Source organism: Cyprinodon tularosa, unplaced genomic scaffold (genome assembly GCF_016077235.1).
Source record: "Cyprinodon tularosa strain WSP-4 unplaced genomic scaffold, ASM1607723v1 ctg463, whole genome shotgun sequence".
NCBI lineage: Eukaryota > Metazoa > Chordata > Actinopteri > Cyprinodontiformes > Cyprinodontidae > Cyprinodon > Cyprinodon tularosa.
This window is the reverse complement of record NW_024039189.1, coordinates 158,427-185,027: the sequence shown is the minus strand read 5'-3', so window position 1 is coordinate 185,027 and position 26,601 is coordinate 158,427. Positions and strand designations below refer to the sequence as shown.

At 37.8% G+C, this 26,601-nt stretch overlaps 1 protein-coding gene across 1 annotated transcript; it reads left to right on the top strand.

Annotated features, from left to right (window-relative positions):
- Positions 1 to 3,384: 3,384 nt before the first annotated feature.
- hat1 (histone acetyltransferase 1) lies at positions 3,385 to 26,564 on the top strand. The gene is made up of 11 exons (XM_038301230.1): positions 3,385 to 3,456; positions 6,216 to 6,287; positions 6,379 to 6,454; positions 12,246 to 12,366; positions 20,199 to 20,375; positions 20,466 to 20,587; positions 21,152 to 21,256; positions 21,615 to 21,721; positions 23,165 to 23,316; positions 23,630 to 23,746; positions 25,967 to 26,564. Exons 1-11 carry the CDS (start codon positions 3,390 to 3,392, stop codon positions 26,135 to 26,137), a joined length of 1,287 nt encoding a protein of 428 aa, XP_038157158.1. The 5' UTR covers positions 3,385 to 3,389; the 3' UTR covers positions 26,138 to 26,564.
- The last annotated feature ends 37 nt before the right edge of the window (positions 26,565 to 26,601 follow it).

The following is a 26,601-nucleotide window of genomic DNA, read 5'->3' as shown; positions in this document are numbered from 1 at the left end:
TTTAGGGTCATACGGTTTTATGTGCTTTTCTTTCTGCTTTTTTTTTGTTTTTATTTTTACTTGCTTTTATTCTGTTTTTATTTTCCTTCTATTCTATTATTTAATTCATGTAAAGCACTTTGAATTTTCTTTGTACTGAATAGTTTAAAGCATTTTCATTTAAATAATATGCAGAAGTTCTACAGACTCTGGTGAAATGTCATCCTCACCAAAACAGAGCTTTCTATGATCAGATAGATCAGTTTCCTCTGTTTAGTTAGACATTTAATATTATTTTGTGTGGAAGTATATGCATAATCATGCTTTTTTGTTTCTCTGCAGAATATTCTTGATGACTATCATGTTTGGCATTGTTGCCATCATAATAAATCTAGATTTACATAAAAGTATTTATCCAACCCGATGCTATAATGAATATTAAAAACAAGATATTTTGTTAAGTTAAATAAAAAATATTTGAAAAAATCTATTATTAATTTTGATCAACTACTGTATGAGTTAACCTTGGATCTTAATGCAACTAATTGCAAATTAGAGTGATTGACAGACCTAACTGCAACTAAATATAATGTGATATGTAAATTTACAGGTGTCAAAAGTTGGGTTTTTATCTATGCCTGGGTGTTTGCTGGTATTTAAGGCTAGCAACCTCCACATTTGTAGGTCTTTGATCTTATTATACTGTTTAGGATTTGTGGTAAGTTTGAGCTTCTAGTTTATGTTTTATTTTTGCTTCTGTCTTTCCTTGTGCACTCTGGCGTATTTACTTTCTTTCAGTCCTATGTCTAAATTTAATCTTCAAATGTTTAACTTTTGTGTTGTATTGGGTAATTAATGGGGCCATTGAGAAGTTTCTACAGTAAATTAGGATTTGAGGATGTGTGTAATTTGTTCATGTTGGTAAAGTGTGTTTTACCAAGCTAAAAGTCAGCCCAGCATCAACCTGGAAACGTTAAAATCCTTCAGGCCTGTTTTATTTTTAGCAAAACCTGGTATCTACCTTTACTTCTAAAAGTGCCAAAGGTTAACAGATCTAAAGTTCTCTGAGAATGAAGATGTATTATCAACAGAAGGATGAGAGACACCGGCAAAGCAAGATGCTTAAGCTAAATCCCTCTACTGAAGAAACCTGTTCGCCCCAACACATCAGCAGAGCCGCTATCTGATTGATTAATTGGTACAAAACATGCCTTGATAAAGATTTTTGTGATAACAGTGCACGGTACTTAGAGATAGTTTTCAGTAGGCTGCCATTACTGTATTAAAAATACTTTCTTATCGGTCTACTGTGCTATTCAGAAAATGAATCTTTGTTTTTTATTCAGAAAAAGCCATAATTGTCCTTTTTTACATTTGAATTATAAAAATGTTTGAGATCTCAAGTGATTTTCTGATTAATTGACACAACCCTGTAGCTTAGCGCTAGCAGTGATTTTATAAACTTGCTGACACAATGATCTTCTTAACCCAGAGGCACCAGTTGCCAATGAACAGGAAGAGGTTTAATTAATGTGGCACCCCCAGGGGGAGGAGTGATGGCAGTGGGATTGGAGAGGGCAATGGTCACACCTATAAATTTGTTACTACCGCCACACCCCACCGGGCAACTTCCCCAGTGCTACACCTGACAGAGTTTATGGGAAGAATATCTTTTAAACATTCATTTAAAGTTGCAATGTTTTAAAAGGCTGAAACATTTGTTTAAATCAATTACATTTCTTGTTTTTGTCAACAATATTCTTTGGCCTTATAAACAAATCATACCAGGTTTACATATTAGGAAAAAATTTAGAAGAGTTATTTTTGGATGGATGGATGGATGGATGGATGGATGGATGGATGGATGGATGGATGGATGGATGGATGGATGGATGGATGGATGGATGGATGGATGGATGGATGGATGGATGGATGGATGGATGGATGGATGGATGGATGGATGGATGTTACTTCCCTCCATGTGGGGAAAATATAACACACTTAAAAAAAAAATTAAATTCAGAAATACTTTTATTGATCTTATAGGGAAAGTAAATGTTTTTGCAAGTCATAGGGTCAGTTCCAGAAATAAATTTTTTTTGTATTATAGGCAAAATTCCTAAAAATGGCAAATCTGACATAAAGTTATATTTGGTTTCATTAAAAATTTCAACAATACATCCAGTTTGAAATGTTATCTGCATGGTGTGTCTGAAAAAATGGCAAATATTATTGTAAGCACAGTAGAAACTGACAGCAATTGTAAACAAATTGATAATAAACAGATTTACATTTCCCATTTTTGCTTGTATCCTCAACACAACAGGAACATTCTAATGATATTACTTTAGTCATTTTTGTATTTAAGTCATTTTTGTAATTTTTGTTTATTTGATCTTAATTTTTCATATCGATTTAATCCATATGGATCTAGATATATTAGGTTACACAGAATGACAGAAAAACAGCAAAAAATGTGTTTGATGTGTACTCTTAAAGCACATATGCAAAACATAAGTTGAACTGTAGCCAGTTAGAATTGTTGATTAAATGAACCATCAATACATCTATTTATGTCCAGCTATCATTTTTCTGAGTTTTATAATACCTTCTATTGTTTTAAACCAAAGTCACGTTTTTTCCGTTCTTTCTCCAGGTGCATCTTGTTTCAAATGATTTGATAAATATTTCCTCTTCTTGATAAAAGAAGATGGTATAGATTATGCTCAAACAATTTCATTTAAATTGTCGGGTTTGTTTTCAAATCAAGATTCTTCAGCTGTCTGAAACATAATTTATTTGTTTATTTATTTTACTAAAACGATACATCTAAGTCTGAATTGTGTAGCGCTGATGAATAAATAAATGAATGAATACAATTTTTATTCTTCAGGTTAAGTTTTAAACATTTTGTTTTTTGAAATTCCCTAAAAAAAACTATTACTTTTTTGTAGGCAAAATTTATTTATTTATTTTTTGGTAAATGGACCTGTAGTAGTACGCATCAATCAAAATATCATAAGGATTTAACAAAAAAATGTCCCATGTTTGAGCAGTCATTAAATAAAATCTCATTAGATTTTTGATTTAATCGATAAATAAAGGCCCCATTTTCTTTTTTTTTTTGTATTTAAAAAACATAGCATATTTGTAAGTAAATGTTATATCATATAGTTACGTAAGCCTACTACCTTTTTAAAATGTTATGTGGAAAAAGATATAGAAATTGTATTAAATTAACATTCAGCCATAACACTTAAACGTAATAAGAGTTGAATATTAAAATAGACAATTAATTAACAACTATCAGTTTAAACTTGCTAAATGTCAATAACTTATTTTATTTGCTCGTATTATGAATTACCGCGATAAAAAAAAAAAACACTGCATCCTGTTTCCACGGAAACAATATGACCCGGAAGTACTCCATTTTCCGCGGGTCTTTTGGGACAATAACACAGTGTGCAGAGATGGCGGGTAAGGGGCTCATTGCTAAAGTTTTGTAATTATCTAGGACGCTTGGCGTTGTGGTTTGCTCTTTTATGGATATTAGCATGACTCTTAGCCTGTTAGAGGCGCATACTTCACCCAATATGTCTTCAAAACACGTCAGAAAGGAAGCTAACAACACCTAGCAAATGAAGAAGAAGGGGCCTACACGCTAACATTTGCTTTTGGGCTGTCATAGCTTGAAAACTTTTGACTTTAGTTACGCTTAGATTCAACTCTGCGTTTAGATGTGGATTTATTAGTGAGTGCTGTAATCTCGCTGGTTTGCAATATTGCAGTTTAGTCTGCTAGCAGCTTTCTATCTGCTGTAATCATCAGCAGTGTTTTGCTAAATGTTTTATGGAGTCAGAGCCATTCAGTCTAGAACATCTGTGTTGAGCACCTCGAATTTTAAGAACAGTAACTCATGTTTTTTTTTTTTTTTCGGAAAACTGTATTTTAAAGGCGTTTTACTATTTAAATGCTACCCTACAAACGATATCTGGTTTAGAGTGGGTTATTTCCCTTAGTTAAGTACATAGCTTCTGAGAACTACATATGTTATCCACTCAGTTTAATGATTTAAAACATTTAAATCTGACAAAGTAACAAACTACTACTACAACTAGTCAATTTCCACCAAACCATATATTTTTTAAATGATATTGTTAAATCGCAACATGTGCAACTGAACCTTAGTGTAAATATTGCTCACTGTGTTGGACTGATGTACTATTATTGATGTGAATTCCCAAAGTTTGTCAAGACATTTTTTTTTTCTTTTTAAGATATTTATTTCCTGTGTTAGATGCATATGTGGTTGGTTTGATGCCTCAAAGTTTAATCTCCCAAAAATGCAGACAGAAGTTAAATACTTGAACTGGAAAACCATTAAGTGGCTTTAGTTACAGTGAGAAAATAATTTGAACACTGCGATTTTGCAAGTTCTCCCACTTAGAAATCGTGGAGGGGTCTGAAATGGTCATATCTGCATGTCCACTGTGAGAGACATAATCTAAAAAGGAAAAAAAAATCAGAAAGCACATCGTATGAATTTTTAAATTATTTATTTGTATGATACAGCTGCAAATAAGTATTTGAACACCTGAGAATCAATATTAATATTTGGTACACTAGCCTTTGTTTGCAATAAAGAGCATGTCTTGTAATCTTTCACCAGGTTTGCACACACTGCAGGAGGGATTTTGGCCCACTCCTCAACACAGATCTTCTCTAGATCGGTCAGGTTTCTGGGCTGTCGCTGAGAAACATGCAGTGTAAGCTCCCTACAAAGATTCTCTATTGGGTTTAGGTCTGGAGACTGGCTAGGTCACGCCAAAACCTTGATATGCTTCTTACAGAGCCACTCCTTGGTTATCCTTGCTGTATACTTTGGGTCATTGTCATGTTGGAAGATCAGCCTCGACCTATCTTCAATGCTCTAACTGAGGGAAGAAGGTTGTTCCCCAAAATCTCTCAATACATGGCCCTGGTCATCCTCTCCTTAATACAGTGTAGTTGCTCTGTACCATGTGCAGAAAAACAACCCCAAAGCATGATGCTACCACCCCCATGCTTCACAGTATGTTCTTGTTCATTCTTCCTCCAAACATGGTTAGTGGAATTATGACCAAAGAGTTCTATTTTGGTCTCATCAGACCACTTGACTTTCTCCCATGACTCCTCTGGACCGTCCAAATGGTCATTGGCAAACTTAAGAGGGGCCTTGACATGCGGTGGTTTAAGCAGAGGAACCTTCTGTACCATGCATGATTTTAAACCACGATCTCATTGTATTACCAGCAATAACCTTGGAAACTGTGGTCCCAGCTCTTTTCATTGACCAACTCCTCCCGTGTAGTTATAGGCTGATTCCTCACCTTTCTTAGGATCATTGAGACCTCACGAGGTGAGATCTTGCATTGAGCCCCAGTCCAAAGGATACTGACAGTCATGTTTAGCCTCTTCCATTTTCTAATGATTGCTCTAACAGGGAACCTTTTTTCACCAGGCTGATTGGCAATCTCCCCTTAGCCCTTTTCAGCGTGTGGAGGTGAACAATTTAGTCTCTAGTGTCTTTGGACAGCTCTTTGGTCTTGGCCATGTTAGTAGTTGGATTCTACTGATTGCTTGGGCTGGACAGGTGTCTCTATGCAGCCAACAAATTTAATTTAGGATAATAAATGGAGTGGAGGTGGAAAATTTTGAAGGCAGGCAGATCTTTGAGGATCAGAATTCTAGCTCATAAACAGTTGTTGAAGTGCTTATCTGCAGCTGTATCATATAAACAAGTAGTTTAAAAAAACATCGTACACTGTTATTTCTGGATTTTTTTTTAGATTAAGTCTCTCAGAGTGGATATGCACCTACGATGACTATCAGACCCCTCAGTGATTTTTAAGTGGGAGAACTTGCAAATAGCTGGGTGTTCAAATACTTATTTTCTTCACTGTACATTAGAGCCACTATTTCCTTAATTTGCTTTTTGTTTGAATTAGTTTTGCTCTAGGTTGAGTTAATGAGTGTGATTCCTTAATCTAAAGTTACTTGTTCATATCCTCTGCTTGTTTTTTGTTTTTTCAATGAGTTGAGCAGTGGACTTGAATGTTATTCAAAGGACAGCTCCAATAAAATGACATGTTTGTACATCGTAGGAGTTATAACAGGAAAACGGTTGTGCATGTTATACAAAATGAGAAGTAGAGGGTATTTCTTGTTTAACAGTTATGCTTTATTGGTATCCACAGATGTAAATGCAATGGAGAAGAAACTGGCCGAATACAAGTGTAATACAAATGAAGCAATCTGCCTGAAGTTAGGTAGGTGTCTTTGTTGTTGTTTATTTCCTGATATTGCCTCCATTGTAACACATTTAATTTCTAAGCGTAACTGATAATCTGTTACTTTCAGTTCGTTTTGCAGATGATCTGGAAGATGATGGCGTCACATTCCACCCTGAGTACAGCCACCAAACATTTGGAGATGAGTGAGTTATTTTTTGTTTGTTTTTTAAGCGAGGGGCATTACTGTGTATTTCAAATTGAATCAATGAGTTAAAGTTAAACAAGGATGTATTTGCTCCTGCTGTCTCTCTTCTGCACTTTCATCAACCTAAGAAGAGTGACACGATGAGTCAAAGTGGCATTCCTGCTGCAATGACGCACATTTAATAAAAACATTCAATCTTTTTAGGCACCCTAATATTCCTTATTAACTCGTAGAATTTTCAGGAAGTCGTCTGGATTTTTGCGTTTTCTTTATTTTAATCCTTCTTGGGGATTTTGGTACCTACTTTATTCAGAATCACAGAGTCTTTAGTCCTTATTGTACAGACTACAACCAAATTTGTTTCAGAACAACCAAAAAGCACAGAATTTTAGTAAACAATAGGTTATTTTTACACACCTCTTATTGTGTTGTTATAAAAACTAGATTATTTGACTCCAGTTAATAATAACTAAAAGTAATCAAGGTCTTCTCAAAACTATGAGAATTAAGTATAATTAATTTTTGCATGATTGGTAGAAATATTATTAAATGGCCACCTTTAAGTGTATGAGTATAAAATAGTAAGTTTACAGATGAAAAATGGACTTTGGTAGGTAATGCATATAGTGGCACCACATTGCATTTAATCCGGCACTTTTTTTTTTCAGAAATGTTGACCATATGCATTTTATGTTGTTTGAGCCCCAGTTAGATGATTATTAACAGTTATTACCCTATTTTCTTTGCCCTCGTTCGGCACCATCAAAGCACATTTCCTCTGCTGGAAACTGGTTGGTTTACACTGCAGGGAGAAGGTCAAATCAGAGTACTGTGTTAGCAAATGTCCCAGAAAAAAGCCCTGTTACTGAGGTAGGGCTTTTTGTATTGATTGTAAACTAAAGTTAGAGGTGTTTTTTCTACATTATTTGTACCAGTTTAATATTCCTTTCATTTTTCTCTTGTCAATTCACAGTTTAACCTTAAACCCCAGGACATGAGTTCTTTATTTGTTTTCAAGCACTTATTTAATCCCACCATTCTTAATGTTTGTTTTTTCAGTTTCTTCTCAGGTGCTCAACTCGCCAACTTTAATTATATTAAAGAGGTTCTTAGAAAATATTTTGAAGCTTTTACGTTCTTTGATACATCTTACGTGTTCTTAAAGGTTAGTGGAATGTTCACAGAGGAGTGCCTTGCCTCTGGTTAAAGATAAACACCTTGTAGGGTTTAATTATCAAGTATCTGGGATTACTCCAAACCTCCTTTAAATTATAAAACTGATTTTAATTAACCCAACTTTATTTAACATCTGTCCTAGTCACACCTTTCCAGTTTGTAGTACCAATAAGTTGCTTTTAACCACAGTGTGTGTAAATCTGAAATGAATGTGACTTTGCTTTGGTGTGCTGTGTTAAATCACAGTCTGGATTGTTGCGATGGTCAGAGAAGCGTGTTTCTGGATGGTGCTCAGAATCTGGCATAAGCATAAAGGTTCTCAAACCGGTAGGGAAATGGCACAGATAGATAAAAAGATTATGGGAGAAATATTCTGTAATCCACAGTCGAAACACCGTTTCATCGGTACCTCTCAGAGAAACTGAGAATATTGATTTAAAAGGGACCCATCTGTCATTCTCTAATGCCTTCTTGAAACTTCTCTTTCTGAGTTTAATTATTATTGTCGACTTGGGTAATAATCTGTTGCTGTCTGCACAACATTGCATTACCAGCTGGCATTCTTTACCTAAATGTGTATATTTTTTTAAAGGGGTCATAGAATGCAAAACCGAGTTTACATTGTCATAGATGAATAAGCGGGTGAAATGGACGTACAGAGAAGTTCAAACCCCATTGACACCTCCTTTCTCTGCAAATCTCACAATTTTAAACTTCTGGCCTGTACTTTTGTCACGCCCCGAACTTTACATACAGACCAGCCCACTGGTTCACTGGACCAAGAGCATGAATAGAGGTGAAGAGGTAAGACACTAGTTTAGCCTACAGTTGGGTTTAGTTCTACAAGAATTACAAAGCAGGCAGTTTCTCTATTGAAAATGTGCCAGGACCACGGGTGTAAATGCAGTGGTCCAGGCTGCACAGAGGAGGGGAAAATGTTCACAGTCTTCCCAAGGATCCGAAGACTCAACAGGGCTGGATTATTTTTGTGTATCAGAAGATCCCTGCAAAGTTTGATGCTCAACTGTTTATTTGCTCTAAACATTGTACCGAAGACAGCTTTCAAAATCTTGGACAGTTCAAAGAAAGATTTGCTAAACTTCTTTTACTGAAACAAGGGGCTGTTCCGACCGTAAGGCCTTCACAACCGCAAGCTGTGAGTATTATGTATTTTTTGGGGGTGGGGGGGTATGAAGTGTCGGCTTAACAGGACCTCAGCAGAGAGCCATGAGCCGCCGAGGGCCCGGCGGGGGGAAGCACAGTGCTACCTGTGTCCAGGTTCAAGTGCCTGGTGTCTATGACTACATCTTGCACTGTATTTGACCAAAATCCCTGACGATTTTGAAATTCCCCCGGACATTTTTTGGGAATGAAAAGTAGGACATGTCCGGGAAAAAGAGGAGGTCTGGTCACCCTGGCATATCAACAATTTAATGTTTCAGTGAGTGAGTGCTTGTTGCTATGATGCGTCTTTGCTCAGCAGCTTCGCTCTTTGTAAACCAGCCAATCAGCGCACAGCTCATCTAAATATTGATGAGCATACCATAAAAGGGAGAAAACCTGGCGTTTCATTCTAGGGCTTATAACCAGGCTTGCATTAGGGCTCATAGAACAGCAAGTATGCCATTTTCAGCCCAACAAATGTTACACACCCTATTTAGAGACCTTAAGGACCAACACCAAATACCCTATAGAATCATTATATGACCCCTTTAAGAGTTGGATAATTTTATGCTTGTTTCTTTGAGCTTTGTTTGATAAGCATGCAGAAAAGTATGAAACAAAAAGAAAAGCTTAATATTTTCAGCTTGCTGCCTTAAATGTGTAGTGGAGGATTTTCTTTTTCCGGATGGATCATCTAAATAAGTGGTCCTCCTAATTGTTAATAATTCTGGTGGCATGTTCCCATAAGGCCGTCCTATGTGTTTGTCCCGTTAGCTATCTTTTTCTGCACATGCACACTTTCAGGCATATATCTGTGGTGAGATACGGTTTCAGGTTCATTTTCTTTTAAAATGGCCGAGGGTCATAAGAGAAAAAGAGTCTACAAAATGTATGAGAAGAGGAGAAAGGCCTAAGTAGAGAGAAACAAGTCCAGAGTGTTTTTGGGAGATTCTTTCACACGATGGCGTACACTAAAAGCACAGGTTGGGCTTCCCACTGATGCCTCGGTTGCAAAGTTTCTACTCGACAGTTAAAGTATTGCATGCTGTTTGGAGAAATCCATCTCGCATCACTGCTAGTAAAAGTTATCTACCTTTATATTATATCTTTCCAAGGAGGTTACATTTATTTATTTTGTAATTACTACTTTAGCACTAAATTATACTACTGTACCAGTAGTCTTATTTGTAGGGAATATTTTTATATATAAATATGGGAGAGATGAGATCCATCCAAGCGATTAATAGGTGTTCCTTCAAAGGAGCAGGTACAGTGTTGTGTGTGCCCCTTTTTTTTTTTTTTTTTTTTGAAAGTGGAGAAGGCGGGTTTTTTCAAAAATTTGCGAAAATCCTCCACTTTACCTTTAAGACTCAGTTAAGAACAGAGGGCCAGTCGTACACTCTAGTTAGACATTAGTCAAACATAAAAAAAGCTACCTGCCCCATTCTTACCTCCAGTTTTTTTTATTATTTTAAAATCAATTTAAAATACACCATTGATCCTGAAGCAAAATAAAATATTGTTACTCATGTTTTTTTTTTTTTTTTTTTTCTTTCTTTTTTCAGGAAGTTCTAGATCAGGGGTCTGCAACCTTTCATATCCAAATAGCCATTTTGCTTCAAGTACGACCAAGTCGAAGTTGTTTAGAGCCGCAAAATATAGCAACACTTTACAAAAAAAACTAAAAACCAATTTATTCTTTTTATTATATAAAGGAAATTTTAAAATAATATTAATACACATAATTCCTACATTAATTCAAAGAAAAATTGCTCTTAAAACAGATTTCTGGTTCTTTTAATATCATTCATTAATTCTGGTATTCATTATAGTACATTATTTAGCTCTTTATATACATTTTAAGAGCCGCTGGAGATTATCCAAAGAGCCACATGTGGCTCTGGAGCCGCAAGTTGCAGACCCCTGTTCTAGACGTTACTGCTGTAGACAGGAAGGGTTTTTTGTAGCTGTCTGTCCTCCAGCCAACCTGTTACTTTTCTGCTTAGTTCTTTAGTTTCAAACAGAGTTTTACTTCGCTTCGACAATGAAAATCCTCTATAGCTGCTCCTAAACAATACCTTAACCACCCAGTGCCCTTCAGGACCATACCAGGACTTAAAATATGCTGCAACTGCATCTACAGGGTGTAGTTTCTTTGTTGTTGTTGTTGTTTTTTTTTTTACTTCTGCTATTTCAGCTATACTTCATATTTATTAGAACTCATTGTACTCATAAACTGTCTTGACTTGGCTCATGCATGTGCCAAACAACCCAACCTCTTGGAAAGGAAAGCCACACACATCACAGGCCCAGAGACAGCGTGGAAACTCCTCACAGAGAGGATCTAGTCAGTTGGCACAGTGAATATGTTAAAAAATCTTGCTTGGAGGCGATAGTAACGCTAAAATTCCCTCATTAGGACGGTTCTTGCTGCTTTATGACCATACATAACATCCTGTCTTGTATATTATTTTCTTTATATGCTGCATGGTAGCAGATCCTTGGAATATGTCTTGAACAAATTTTCTCACAAAGTTTGGTTATTAAATATGTCTAATTTGACATCTGCTGGTAATTAAAAGCAGGACATTGTGATCCTTTTCTAATGCATTTTTTCAGCTCTATTTGCACTTTTGTTTCAGGCAATTAGACACTGATTGAATAATTGGAGGTTATGACATCAACATTTTCTCTGCTTTTTAGGATTAAGTAAATTCTTTTTACAAAGAACGTTACGATTAGAGCTTTTTCGTTTGAATTATATATTTAAAGAGTTATTAAAGCAAACTGTTCTCATAAAATAATATCTAAACCAGTTTTCTATCAAAAAATTCGTTTTAAATAAGCTTGTCATGTTGTCATGTCATGAGTAGCCAGATGTGGCCATATGAGCACAGATTTTTTTTGTTGGACTCTCCAAAACCTGGCAGAGTCGCAGGATTCCAATAATTTGTCAAATCACAGAGACGTTGAACTCGAGCAGCTCTACGCCGTTGGCAGTGACACCTGTCTCTGAGCACGGACGTACAGTAGCTGCTCTAAATTGCACTTCCAAATTAGTCAAAACTAGGATCGGTTATTTTTGCGTTCGCTGCAATCAACTCAAAAGGAACTCTATAATTGGGGCATTAATTATTTCAGCAAGCGTTAATTGCTGGTAAACCTTAATCACACAGTTGCATAATGATGAATCTGTTTTGCCATAATGTATTTGTTTCTTTCATTATCATTTCACAATGCAGCACGGTGAAACTAGTGACCCAAGTAAACATTCACTATCCCCAGGCAGGTGTATGTTCAATGATGGTGAATGCAAAATGAATAATCAGATGGTTTAATTTCCACCCTATAATGAAATTATGCATGAAGCTGGAGTTTTATGAAGTTTGTGAGTCTCTTGCATATATTGCAAACTCTATTATCTAATGGGAGCTGTGTTTTCTTTGCAGTGAGATTGCTTTTGGATACAAGGGTCTTCAGATTCAGCTTTTCTACACTGCTGGGAACCTGAGCACTCTCTTCAAAGTGAAATATTCATCAAAAGTTACAGACACATATGACTGTGTTGAGGTAAGAAACCCCTTTTTATCGAGATTTGGTGTCCAAATTATTCTAATTATAAAAATAATAGAATTTAAGAAATTGAATTTAACAATTACTTATTGTTAAATAAAAATAAATGGCAATTTCTTTATGGAGCTGTTTTTAAACCACAATTTGCTTTGGTTAGTTTAACTTTTTCCCTAATACCGTAAGTTTGACTTTTAACTTTTTTTTTTGAGTCTGGGTGTCTGTTCATATGCATCACTATATACCAGCTAAGGAAATGTAGTCTGTTTAAGAGCGCCTGATCTAAATGCAGGAAGCAAATAGTACATTTTTGGCTGGTCAAAAATACAGAGAAATTAATCATATCTGTTTTTTTAGTTTCTTTTTTTTGTTTGTTTGTTTTAAGGGGGGTTAGTGAGAAAACATCATAACTAAAACCCAGGATTTTCTTTTTCTAAAAGCTTAATGGCAGTTATCCTGAGACGAACTTTCTATCGTAAGTTAATCTGAACAACCAACTCTGGTTGTTTGCATAATTTGTGGAACTTATTGTGATTCTGTTGACATACTGATCGAAAATCAGGAATAGCGTTTCCTTTACTGGAGCTGTAGGTGACAAATTCATTGTGGTCCATATCAGTTTAGATGTACTTTTAATGTAATCTTATCTTAGCAAACTTTCTACCATTTTATCGGTCACATAAAAAACAAGGCCAAGTTTTTTTTGTGCTGCACTTTGTTTTGATTTTGAGAGCAAACTGTCAGGGATAGAGGACTACTGCCCATCAGATCAAAACGATGATCGACAAGGAGGTTTGAATCCAGATAGACTGAAGCCATTGTAAGTTCTTTATTCTCTTGGTTATTGATAGTTTTTATATTTTACAACAGAGCTTCAGCAGGTAGGAAAGCTCCAGAAACACAGAATTGAAGGTGTTAGTTAATGCAATTTTGAGATTTCATGCATTATCTAAATGCTTGTTGTTTGCAAACTGGAAGTATGGTAATCACATATAGTGCTCCATCACTAAATAAAGAATATGATGTTTTGGGTTAATTTGTTTTATGCATTTTAGGTGTCTCTTTTTAATAAAACATATTTCCAATTTTTCGTTGTAAATACACCTTTAACAATTATTTCACAGAGAGCTTTAGACAGAGAGCTAATAATTCAACCGACAAAGGTTAAACAGAACTATAGCTGATAAATGGACCTTAGCTAATTTAAGTCTGATTATATTTTATTTTGATTTACAGCTACAATTGTTTTCTGCTAAATGGGTTGCACATTTCTTGCACATAAACACACGTTATATTTTTATGTTAAAGTGTAGTATCGAGGATATAACTTAAGTCCTGTTATCAAATCCCACTCACACATTGACTGGTCTCTGCTACTCTAAATCTCGTTATTATACAGCAGGAACACTATTGCATTCTATGATAAACATGTTTTAAAAAATCTTTATTTAGCCTCATTAATAATATCTTATCCTCCAATGGTGATAAATGCACACCTGGAGTCTGTTTACCATGGTGGATAATCTTTTCTTTGTTCAATTAATTAATTCTTCTACATTTTTCTCACGTTCACCCTGAACTCTGCATTGACTTCAACATAAAAATGTGAAAATCACGAAGCCAAGTCAGATAAATGAGACTACCTGCTCCAAACAGTCTCTCTATGGTTGTTTTGTTTTAGACTGTGTTAGTTCTGACGCTGCTCACATGTGTACAAATGAAGTGCATCACTCTGCAATAAACCAGGTGTTGGAGATAATTGACATTTGTGCACTAAAACATGCGCTTCTAATGCTTTTCTAATTTTACTTAATAGAAAATGATGATAAAAAGCTGCACAATTGTAGAAGTTTCTTGATTAGCATCATTTATAGAAGAAGAAAAAAAAAGAATCAGTGTTTACGCTTTTGATCACAGGTCAGAACTGATGAGGTAAAAAAACTGATTCTGGCCATGCTCACATTGATTGTACCATTATTATTCTGCCATCGATACAAATGCAACGTAGGAAACTGAAAACCATGCAAGGAACACTGGGGGCACAACCTATGATGGGGTTAGAAAAGAAATTTGATTGGATTTATGGGGCCAAACATTTAAAAAGTTGGTACAGATCAATTGTTTCTGTGGATTTGCATTAGAGAAATTATAGATAAGAATTTCTAGATGAGGAAGGAGAAATGTTATGGGGTTATTTTTCCAGCAATGTTTTTAGTGCCAACTTCAACTTAAAGTGATTCTGTGATTCAGAGTAACTACATTACTCTGTAAGCCAATTTCTTATTTAATAATTTAACGCAGGTTAATTAAAATATTTCAGTCAACCTTTGTATTGTTAGATAATCTCTTCTGTTATACTGTTGTAAAGCTAAGGGAACATGATGGTTGATACCACTGCAATAACAAAAGGAAATATTTTGATTCTTTCCATGTTTGTATCAATTAAATACTTTATTTTTTTTGCATATACAATAAAATAATTATTTTCTTGAATGATTGTCATGATAAACATTTATGCAGCTATTATACTGTTTTTAAATGGCTGCTGAAACCTTTTTTCTGAGCTAGTATCAGATAAGATTGCTTGTGTTAAAGGCTGCAACTTTTTAATCATTGCACAGAGAATGCATGTAATAAATACATTTTTGTGGCTAGCTTAACTCTTTAGGATTTACCTTCTGACTGTTTTTATATATTTGCATATTTCAAACACATTTTGATAAAAAAAAAAAAACATTATTACTTTCTCTACACTGAAATATTTTTACCAATGCAAGAACTTAAGAACCACCAGGACTCCCACTTGTCTGTTTCTCTAAATGTGAAAAGTGTTACCGCCAGAGGGGTTACTATCACTTCCATGGTTGTTCCAGCAGAGCTTAATTGGTTCTCTTTGGAGAGAGTACTGTAGATCATTCCAGAAGCGCAGCCATCTTTGCAGCATTCCACATGTTGAGTCTTTATGCTGGAGTGGCCAAACAAAAGACTTAGAAAGCACAGACCTCCGCCACGCAGCAAATCTTGCTTTATATTGTGACCTATAGCTAAAACTCGCACATGATCCGAATCATTACCCTTATCAATGTACCGGTAAGTGAATTGTTCCCATGAGGGAACACCTCTAGTAAAAAGGTGTTTTCGAGAGGTTGAACATCTCTGTTAAGAAAAAAATCTGTTAAGTTTTCAATTGATCCTGCTAACAAAACTATCAACCTTCCCTTTTCTTGTGTTTTTGTCTTCTGTAAAAACCTCGAGACATTTTGTGTCCAATACTGAGGCTGCCAATAGTCAGTGCTGCCACCCTCTGGTTTAGAGGGGAACTGCTAGTTCCGCCAAATATCCCTATCTCACAATGTTAGAAAATCTTTTTTTTAAATCCTGTATCCAGATTATGATCTGGATGATCTCCAAAATTTAAGTTCCTTGGCATGAGGGGCACCTCTGATAAAAATGTCATTAAAATCCCTCCATAACTTTTCAAGCTGTCCGGTAAACAAACAGACACACAAACTCTCCTAAGCCGGGCGTACACTGCGTTTTTTTTTTCAAACATTGCACGCAGCTGCTGCTCACGCTATACGTCATACTAGCTGTACAGTGTGATCTCACAGCTCACGATTTATGTTCGGCCCGATGCTCTGATGCAATCTACCTCCTCGCACTGTACGACTAAAAAACACGTTGGCCTCAGCTCCGCAGTGAGATGGAGCTGCTCTGTAGCTCTATATCCTGAAGCCAAACAAAAAGAAGGGGAATATTAAGCTCACTATAGTGAACCGCGCTGCCTTGGCAATTTGTGCAATTTTGTGCTGAAAGTACAAAAAAGAAAAGGCGACAACGTATTTGGAAAAATGACATGGCTGAGCAAACCTGGCTACTACGGTCCTTCAATTTTACAGACAGAACTGGATTTCACTTATTGCATCCCTGCCAAGCTGCTGTGTTTACATTTGAGAGGAAGAACATAGAGAAGAATCCTTCTTTGCACATGCACGCTGGACGATTTGCCCATGAAACATGTTTGATTTATTCCCGACCCCATGATACCTGATCGGGAGGTGGTAGTCAGAGGCTGATTGCCGCTCGTAACCCCCTGTACACTACAAGACTCACGACGCACGATCAGCCTGAAAGTCGGCCTGATCCAAAGATTCTCGCACAATTCAAAAATTGCTCTAGAACGACAACCTCCTTGGTGGAGGTACGTGGCAGCTTTGCTAATAGTACCTGAAGGACTCTCAGATCATAATTCAATTCAGTGGTTTTATGATACGATTGATCTTTGTGTGAATGTTTGACAGCATGTTTGGAGGAAGCCAGGAACTGCTGATCACCAGGACTATATCAGTTCTACTTTGAAGGAGGGTGGTGGCTGTATCATGATTTGATCCAAATTTGCTGGTATAACTTCACCAACTTCCAGGGTGCATGAAGGGGGTCAATGAAGACGACTTGAGACCAACTCAGTTCTGCTATAATGACCCTGAAGAAGGCCGAAAGGCGCTGGTCTGTAATAAAGTGTGTTTTGCCCTAAGTACTGCTGTAAGCAGGTTATGGCATGTTTTAGAGTCTGTGTGCCATTCATTAATTATTCACAATTAAACCAATAAATCATCTCAGCCCTACAGTTAATCTTTTAGTAAAAAAAACCAAAAAAAAACTGAATAGATATTCAGGAAGACTTAAGACTTTTCCTGCTGCCAAAAGTGTATCAACATGAGCTTGTGTTAATTAGAGTTGAATGACAAAGTGGTAAAATATCCAGAAATCAATTTGGCAGCAATATTTGAGGAAATCAGGACATTGTGTTTGGGATTAGCCACGGCTTTCCCTGCTGTTCCGCCTCTTTTCCACCACCATGATTTGTGCACCAATCTCTCAGAGCTTTAGCATCTAAGTGACCCAACCAAATCTCACATCTGGTCAGTGAAAGCTCACAAATAACCAGAGTATGAATGCATGGCCTTTAAATTGTTGGAGCGTATCAGAAATCAATACCAAGCCTTTTTTGGTTATGTGGTGACGGTTGGATTTAATGTGCAGCATCCAGCCTTAACCATAAAGATGCGGCTCATTACCGGATCTTATCCCAACCGGCGCCATTAGATCGGTTTGTGAGCAGACTTTGGAGCCATCATGTGAACTGAAACTAGCTGGCAGTTTTTTTGTGCCTCAGTGCTCCGACTCCAGCGTTGACCCCTGAACGTTGCTTCTGCTCGTCGAGGGTTTGAGTGCAGCTGCAGGGAGCGAAGGGGAGCTGTAGCGTCCAGGCTGCGTCTGAAGAGTGTTTGTCTCTGAGTGCCTGTGCAGACGGCCGTGGTGCGGTGCAGCTGGCGAAAGACGAGGGGGTTTATGCAGCTGCTTGCTACATTGATTCAAAACTCTGACCAGAGCTCACCTTTTCCCACCAAAGCTCAGCCAGGAAAACATCCTAAAACTTTACCAGTGAAAAAAAACACAGCAAACATCATGAAATAGTACTTTTTAATTCAAGCAAATGTCTCTAACTGGGACTTCTAATCAGGCGAAAGTAACAATCAAATCTAGGGTAATCCCCAGGAAGGAGTTAAGAGATAAAATTTTAACAATACAACAAATTAGATACTCAGTATTTGCTTTGTGCCGATTGTTAGGAATGAAAGACATCAACAAAGTGCTGCAAAGGAACATTGTTGAGTTTTATTCAGGACAAACTGAGGCATCTATTCTTGGAGGCTGTGCAATTTAGTGTCTAGTAGGTAGGAGAGTGGCCTGGACAAAGAGACTTGTTTGTCCATGGTCTTTTAAGTGTGGTCCTCATCCCTCCAGAAATGTGGTTGAACAATCACAATAGTTAAGAGGCATTCAGCTGCAGGTGCATTACTTCCAGTTAGATATTAGATGATGTCTGAAAGGGGGGGAGAGAATTAGCAGTATGTTGCATTAGCCTTTTGTAGTGCATTTTGCTCAGACCTTCTTCATTTCCCGGTTTTCAATGCTGAGCAGCGAGGGTCTCGGTGCTCCAATAATGCCCATCACACATGTAAATGGTGTGAAAGGGCTGCTTAGCAAAGTGTTCTCATGTCAATCCTTGTGGAAATGGATACAATGCAAACATCACAGCTGAACTAACCGCACGTTGTACTGAGTAAAAAGTCCATGGGTAGGGGCCCTTTGTCTCCGAGGCTCTTTGAAAACGTGGGGGCAAATTCGTTTGATTGGGTTCACTTGGCAGGATTAGAGGAGACGGCTCTATTATGGATGGCCCAAAGGTTTGTTAAGCTGAGATCAATTCATGTGGTTTTCTTTACTCAGTGAGAAGCAGAAATGTGTTTATTGTGGCAACTTCATCACATATTCATGGTTTAACATAAGTAGTAAATGTATGCATTTAAGTGGCAGTGTTATTGGGGGAGGGGGGGCTCTGCTCAGCTAACAGCTTTAATTGCCTAATGGGTTTCTTTGTAGCAGTGCTAAAAATGTTCACTGCAGATTTATTATTGCAGCTTTGATAAGGTAGAGAGAAGAAATTTGTTTTCTAGTTCATTCATTTTATTTTATGTGACTATTATCAGGTGGTCGTGTAACTTAATAATAACTAAATAAAAAGTGGAGATAAAAAGCTTCTTAGACCTACCGCAGGGTGCATTCACTGCTAAAAATGTTTGGTGTGATGACTCTACTAGCTTTGCTCATTACTAATGATAATGCTTATTATTTTTTGCAGACTCTTAGTCAGATTGGGACAGTTTGTCTGAAAAGGAGGTTTAAATTCTCACACGGTTTTTAAATGAAACTTAGGTCTGGGATTTGACTGAGCTAGTGATTCAGTCATTTTACCCTTTACTGCTTTAAAGGTTTAATTAGTAATATTTCATGTTTTACTTAGTGCTAAAAGAATCCTCTTAGTTTGATCCAGGTCAGTATTTCTGCTAGAGGAAACGTCACCAGATTTAAGGTGTTCCACTGCCTGAAGGGCAGATCTATCTAAATATAACTTTTTTAAACGAAGCTGTTTGTTTTTGTATCACACATCTCTAAATCAGCCTTTTTTTAGCCATTTTTTCACATTTTTGCCCATAGTTTATGAAAATGGTGAGCTGCAGTGCAAAATAAACTCATAAGAGTTTCATTTGATTTCTGTGAAATGCTGTAAAGGTGGGAGTCTGAAGAAGGAAGGCAAGTAATGAAATACACAGATACACATTTGGTGAGCGGCCAACAATATTTCATTGGAGCTCTGTCTGCTTGCTGGTCATTTTGTTTTCTATAGCAGCAGTGAGCAACCTCGTCATGATGCTGCCACCACCGTGTTTCACTGTGTGGTTGGTGTGTTCACTTTTCTGTCTCAGATAACCATTTGCACACAGACAGTTTAATTTCGATCTCATATGAGATGAAGGCCTTCTTCAGTACATTTTCTGTTTTCCATATATAGTTAATGGCAGACCAAAAGTTTTATTTTTATTTTTTATTCAAAAGTAGATTTTTATGTTGTCACTTTTCCAAACTGTTCTGATTTATGAGACTGAAGAGTTGTCAATAGTTGAACAGATTGCCCCCCCCTACATGAGCTGTAAACCTATGTAGCTCTTGGCAGCTTCTCTGAGTAATTCTCTCCTTGTCGGACCTATCTGTGGTGTCTGTTTGCCACATAGGGGATATCTGAGGGTTGCCCATGATATTAATTTTTGGGCCATCAGAATAAAACAGGATTAATATAAATGCATTTATGCTTTCTGCACATCATGGTTTTTTGGTCCTAAGTTTAAGGCCATAACGTTGAGAAATTTTCGCTCATTTAAAACGATTGCATATGTACGTTAATGTCCGGTTTTTATTATGTTTTCCAGCCAGACGACGTCGAAGGGAAGATCAGGGGATTAATTCCAGCCGGTTTCACCTCCAACACAGATGACTTCCTCTCACTGCTGGAGAAGGAGACTAACTTCAAGCCGTTCGGCACGATGCTTCACTCCTACACAGTGCACAACGAGGAGGCAGGACAGTTAACCTACCAGATCCACAAGGTACCAGTGGCTGTCCTTTCCCAGGAAAGTTTGCATCAATACTTTTCTCCCCGTAAACGTGACAGCGACGCTCTGCTGTGTTTGCTCCAGGCTGACATCAGCTGCCCCGGATTCCAAGAGTACCACGAGCGCCTACAGACCTTTCTCATGTGGTTCATCGAGACCGCCAGTTTCCTCGAGGTAGACGACGATCGTTGGGACTTCTTTCTTGTGTGAGTGCCCTCCTTAATTGACACCAATCCCACCCCAGCCTATCCACCCCCATGCTTTACCCTAAAGCCTATATTGTGTCATTGAAAAACAAAAAGCCTTCCTTTGAGGCGCTTGTGACCAATTACCAGTCTAGTTTGATTATATTTCCCCCTGTTGGAGAATTGTTGATCAGCCAAGAGTTTCTTTTGTGCCCAGAGCCCTTTTCAGATTTTTCAGGGGCAAAGAGCTGAATTGAATACTGTTGTCTTTTGAAACACAGAACAATGTCTTAACAGTAAAAAGAGCCTCTGCCAGTGTTTTCTTTACCCTGGCACCTATTAGAAGTGACAATGGGCAGAAAGGACTGAAGTGATCTGGAGGAGCTCAAACCCTCCTCCAGCCCCTTCTCCTCCTCTAAGTTGCAGTACTCCAATTAAGTGCATAATGTATTCAGGTTGCAGCAGGTGTACCAATCGGGGGCCCGGACGTCTTGAACACGCTGATGTGGGGGGGAGAGGCTAAAACGGACACTGCATGGGAGTGTGCCTGTAATTGACCTGTTTGCCTTTGTGTCTCATCTGCAGATTTGAAAAGTACAATAAAGACGGGGAGACTCTCTACGCCACTGTTGGCTACATGACAGTTTATAATTACTACGTATATCCAGACAAAACCAGACCACGTGTAAGGTAATTGCTGGGGCAGCGCGTGCCTTCCCATTCTATTGTATAAAAAAATGAGTGGAAAATTATACATTTCTTTATCCTCTTCGCAAAGAGCCCAAATTACTGGCTTCTATAGCCAGCCATTCATCCAGATTTTTGTTTCAGCACCAAACCAGAGGGATTTGTATCTGAAAACAACTGTATAGATAAGCCCTTTATGTGATTTGATTTGTTGCATTGACGAATCAGTATAAAAGTCTATTATTTGCTGCTTTCAATCAAGGAAGTTCTCTTTTCTTCTCAACAAAAACAGCAACTTACTTCGCTCACAAATATGATGCTTTTCTCATTTGCTTGTATGTCTTCTGCTTTGACTGAACAGCCAAATGCTGATCCTACCTCCTTTTCAAGGGGAAGGTCATGGCGCTCAGCTGCTGGAGGCGGTGCACAGGTTTTACTGCAGCGTGCCCAAGGTGCAGGATATCACAGGTGAGCATCAAATACGCAGGACACACATGAGATTTAGAATGTATGACTAGCTGGATCAAAAGGCACGTCTTGGTTTGAAAACTTTACATAAATAAATAAAAGCTGAATTTTTATTCCATCAGATTGATAAAATATTTTAATTAATCCCAAAATCGGATGGGAAATATGTTCCTCTCTTCTTTTTAATACAGCTTACATACAAGACATGAGATAAATCACATACAGAAGTAACTATCTTCCCACAGGAAGAAGGTTCCATGAGGTCAGGATGGGTTTATGAAGAGCATCCACAGTCTGGGACTCACCTCAGTGTTCCTATCTTTTTATTCCGTCCTTAAAGGCTTCAATGGGGAAACATGTAGAACGGTCCAGAGGAGTGAGGTTCTCCTAGAAGAAGCCCTTTAGTCAGGCAGGTGTTGTTTGAAGTGCAGCTTTCTTTGTGATCGACCCTCAGTCATGAAGGATGCCTGCTTTAACATGTTCGCCTGCAGTCAAAGATTCCTGCACAGCCTGGAGGTCTGCTGTTCATCATGGGTCTTCATCCACTCTGCCTTGTAGAAAATCTTTCATGTAACGCTGAATGTCATCAGGATCATCCAGGCTATCAGTTAACCTTTGATGGCCTCATGAGTGAAGGTCGTACTTTAGGTCAAGGATCTCCTAACCTCTTAGTTCCTCCAGTTCCATTCAAACCCACGTGGATCTTGTAAAGAATTTAAAATGCTTTGCTGGGTCTTCTCTGACCTCAGCAGTTTTTTTTTTGTTGTTGTTGTGGTTTTTGTTTTGTTTTTTTGCTTTTGTTTCTCATAAATTAAGCTGCATTCAGAAAAAGAAAGAATGATGGGGTCATGGAAGTATAAATGCCTTCGTGGAAATGTTATGATGCCAACTTTATGTGCAGATTTAAGATTAAACTTTTCATAAACCACCTGTTTGAGGTCAGATTCAGCACTCAATAAGTTCCTTTTTGCATTTGCGCTTTAATTTGTACACTAACTACATTTTAAGTTGATTAATGGCTCTAAGATCATAGAGAGTGATTGATTTAGGGTAATAATAACGGACACTTTGTAGCACAGAGAGAGCATTTTGGAAGGCAAATCAAACACATTTTAAGAAACCCTGTTAAAGAAAAGGTTGTTAGAAATGTTATATATTTTAATTATTTTGGATGCGTAAAGTTGGAAACATAATAGTTATAAAAATAGATATACAGTACAACGCTAATCCCCCCATCCTCCTGAATATATTGAATTGAATCGCCTTTATTGTTATTGTAATAAACAAAAAAAATAACATTTGCGAGTTTGTTTTCCAATTTTCTCTAAAGGAAAAGATTAATTTCTTTTTGTCTGTTTTCTCTAATCTTAAACAAAAGTGCGGATTTAGATTAAGGATGCTGCTAATACCTAGTAATGAATATAAAATTTTGTATCCTTGCAGCTGAAGACCCCTCTGAGAACTACGTGAAGCTCAGAGACTTTGTGCTGACGAAGCTCTGCCAGAACCTGCCGTCCTTCGACGCAGAAAAGCTGCACCTTGGCTTCTCCGCAGACATGATCAAAGAGGCCCAAGAAAAGCTGAAAATCAACAAGGTGCCTCACTGAAGCTCTGATTCTGTTTGACACATCAGGAAATACGGTTTCATCAAGATTGAGCTATAATCCAGGAATAGTTCAACAACCAATACTAAAGAGGACTTTTTATGATTTAAATCGACATTTTTTACTGTTGCTTTTATTTTTTTGTGGTTTTGTTTTAGGAAAAAAAAAGTCTTTACACTCTATTTGGTTACATTTAATATAAAGAATTAGTATAAAAAACATAAATATACATCAGTGATTTTACTCTATGGTTACTCTAAGGTTAATTAAGTTGTGACTTAAAACCAACTGTTTTTTCCTGCAGAAACATGCAAGGCGAGTGTATGAAATCCTGCGTCTAAGAGCAACAGACATGAGCGATGAGGAAAAAGCCAGAGCATACCGGTTAGAGGTGAAGAAGCGGCTCTTTGGACCCTACAGGGTGAGGTTATAATCACTACAGCTTCAGACGTTGGCTTACAGAGCGATTTCCATAGGTATTGAAATACATGTGAATGTCAGACTGCCTCTGCTGTCAAACACAGATCCAGTGTGTAGTCCTCCACCTCATTTTTAGCATAACATTACAGCTGTTTGATTGGGAGAAGACAAATGGTACATTCACAGCATATGCTTGATCGGCTCACACTCTTGTATTGTCACGTTTTATTATGTTACCTTTTTAAAACAGCAGAAAAATTGATCTTCAGGCCTGTGAAAATTGATAGATTACCAGTGGCGTATTGTTCAAGCCACAATGGGGCGCACCAGGCGTCTGTGGTTTCGCTGCGGCTCGGCTTTTTTCTATTCAGGCATGTCATTAGCCCGGATTTGCATTTCTTTGGGAGAAATCATTTCATGATCGTGCATTTGAAGCACTTTGTCAGGAAGAAGAAGAAAAAAAAACAACTATTCAGAATTCAGTGCTTTAGAAAACCAGCACACTTTTATCTCATGTTTTTGTTGTTGTTTTTTGTGATCTGGGTGAGTTCCACAGAAAATACAGAAACTCCTCCGAGTCTATGTTTCAGACTCGACATGGGAAACACCGAGGAGATGTGTGCACCAGAATTACTCCTACATCCTGTTTGCCTGTGACATTTTCTGGAGCTGCTCAGTGAAACTTTGCATACCATCCATCAGAGAATTGGCTGTCAGCGGGGAAACCGCACGTCTCAGGCAAAAAGGCAGAAACTGACACTGAGTAGACCTATGTGGAGAAGTGGGATGGAGGAATTCCTTGGGAGAGTGGCAGCGAGGGATCTGGTATCCATATGCAGAGGGGTTATTTTTCTTCGTTTTTTCTGCTTCCCTCAGGAGATTTCAGCTTGTAAGCAGTTAAATGACGGAGGCCGCAGCCCTGCGGATGTAAGAGGGATCATACATTTCTCCTCTGAGCTACACTTCCCTGGTGATCATATCTGTTAGCATGTATGGCGTTGATGTTTGCAGTGGGTCTTAATAAGTCGTCAGTAGTTGTCCTGGATGTTGTCTCATTTTATTACCTTGCTATTAGAGTTGTCATCATGATTCCTACACTGCCTGGAAAAGCCGGAAATGTAGGTTTTTCTGGGTTTGGATAATTTAAAAATGAAAAATATTTGTCCTTCGAGAAGCATCCATCCATTAGACCCCTTGCTCACACTGGCTCCGGTGCGGTTACCGAGCCGACGGAGACCGCAACTCTCACACACCCCCTCTCACACCGCCCTTTTGACTACGGTGCGGTGCGGCTCTGCGGCTCCGGCAACAGGTCCGGAGATTTAACAGAAGTTCACTTGAGTTCACGTAACTTCACGCGATAACACGGCCCAAATAAGGATATTTGCGAGAGCTTGTTGCGGAGGGCTCCGGCACGCCGCAAGGATAGCTTTCTTGCGGAATTTTCTGCAGCGCCGGAGTGTCTCGGTAACCGCAGCCGGACAGCTCAGCAGCCGGTGAGAGAGGTTTATGTCTCTTTAATGACTTGGAATCACTGCGGCACCGCACCGCAACGGTAAGACCGGAGTCGGTGTGAGCCTGGGGTAACTGCTCGCCTATGCATCAATGCAGGTCTTTCTTGAAGTATATTCTATATTTTCTGAATGAAAAAGGTTTTATCTGGCCAAGAGTACTTTTTAAAAATCCCAAAAAAGTCTTAAAAACAAAAAATGCCTTTAATTATGTTTGATTCAAATAATTTTTTTGATACTACAGGTCATTATTACTGTGTACAAACATGATTAGGGCTGCAACTAATGATTATTTTGCATATCAATTAATCTGTCGATTTATTTTTTTTATTATTAATCAGATAGCCATATGTTCCATGGGGAAATTTTTGACAAAACATAAGGTGAAACTCAGATTTTTCCACTTGAGGAGTTCTGGATAAAGTATATTGACAAATTTATTTTTTATATCCTAAATGCAGAACGTTTATATATTTTGTTCTTGGTATAATTACTGCTCTACCCGGATTGCTCTGTCAGCTACAGGCATTTTTTTAGGGTACACTCCACTTAACCATTAATCGGTTAATAAATTGGTTGAAGATTTTTTCAATAAATCGATTAATCCAATTAATTGATTCAGCCCTTGACGTGATTGCACATAATTGGTTGCCATGGTGATTTTTCTTGTCCGAATGACTAATTTGTTTTGGTTGTTTCTGCTCCTTCAGAAGAACCAGAGGGAGCTGGCGAAGATGAGGAAGTGCTTACGGCCAGAGGAGCTGTTGTCCCACATGGGTCAGCTGGACACTCAGACACAGCAAGAGGAGCTGGAGAAGAGCTATCAGGTGGCCCTAGAAGATTACAGGAGAATCATCGAAAGACTAGCATCCCAGGCCTGATGTGGTAGAGAACCTGCTGACCGGGAGTTCGGTCTGTACAGAAGCCCTCATTACCATTGGACTGAAGATGCTGTTTGAGTTTCTTACAGATCTGCTGAGGTTATCCGTAGTCCTGACTCCCAGCTGATCTTTATGTACCATAGGAGGTCTTTCGTTCAAACGGAGGGAGGGAGGGGCTTCCTGTTTCTTCCATTTCTTTAATCACATTGTGTGATAGAAAATTATTGGTATTATTTTCACATCGAACCACAGTATTTCTGTTGTTTAATTAAACCCAGTTTAATCTCCTTTCTTTTCAAAACTGTTGCTCTCTTCAGTTTCAAATGTTTTCATTGTAAAAATTAAATAGTGTTTTTGTATTGTTGTTCAAATGGGGGCGATTCTTTAAAAAAAAGAAAACAAATAAAACTAACTGAATTTGTCTTTATTTTTCCTTTTTGTTTTCCTTTATAAATCTGTCAGTT

Bases quoted from the DNA above. Each gene is read 5' to 3' on its own strand.
- hat1 (XM_038301230.1), top strand. From the start codon at position 3,390: ATGACCCGGAAGTACTCCATTTTCCGCGGGTCTTTTGGGACAATAACA. The intron at 20,376-20,465 runs GTACCAGTGGCT...TGTTTGCTCCAG, and splicing joins TAACCTACCAGATCCACAAG to GCTGACATCAGCTGCCCCGG. The intron at 23,317-23,629 runs GTGCCTCACTGA...TTTTTCCTGCAG, and splicing joins AAAAGCTGAAAATCAACAAG to AAACATGCAAGGCGAGTGTA.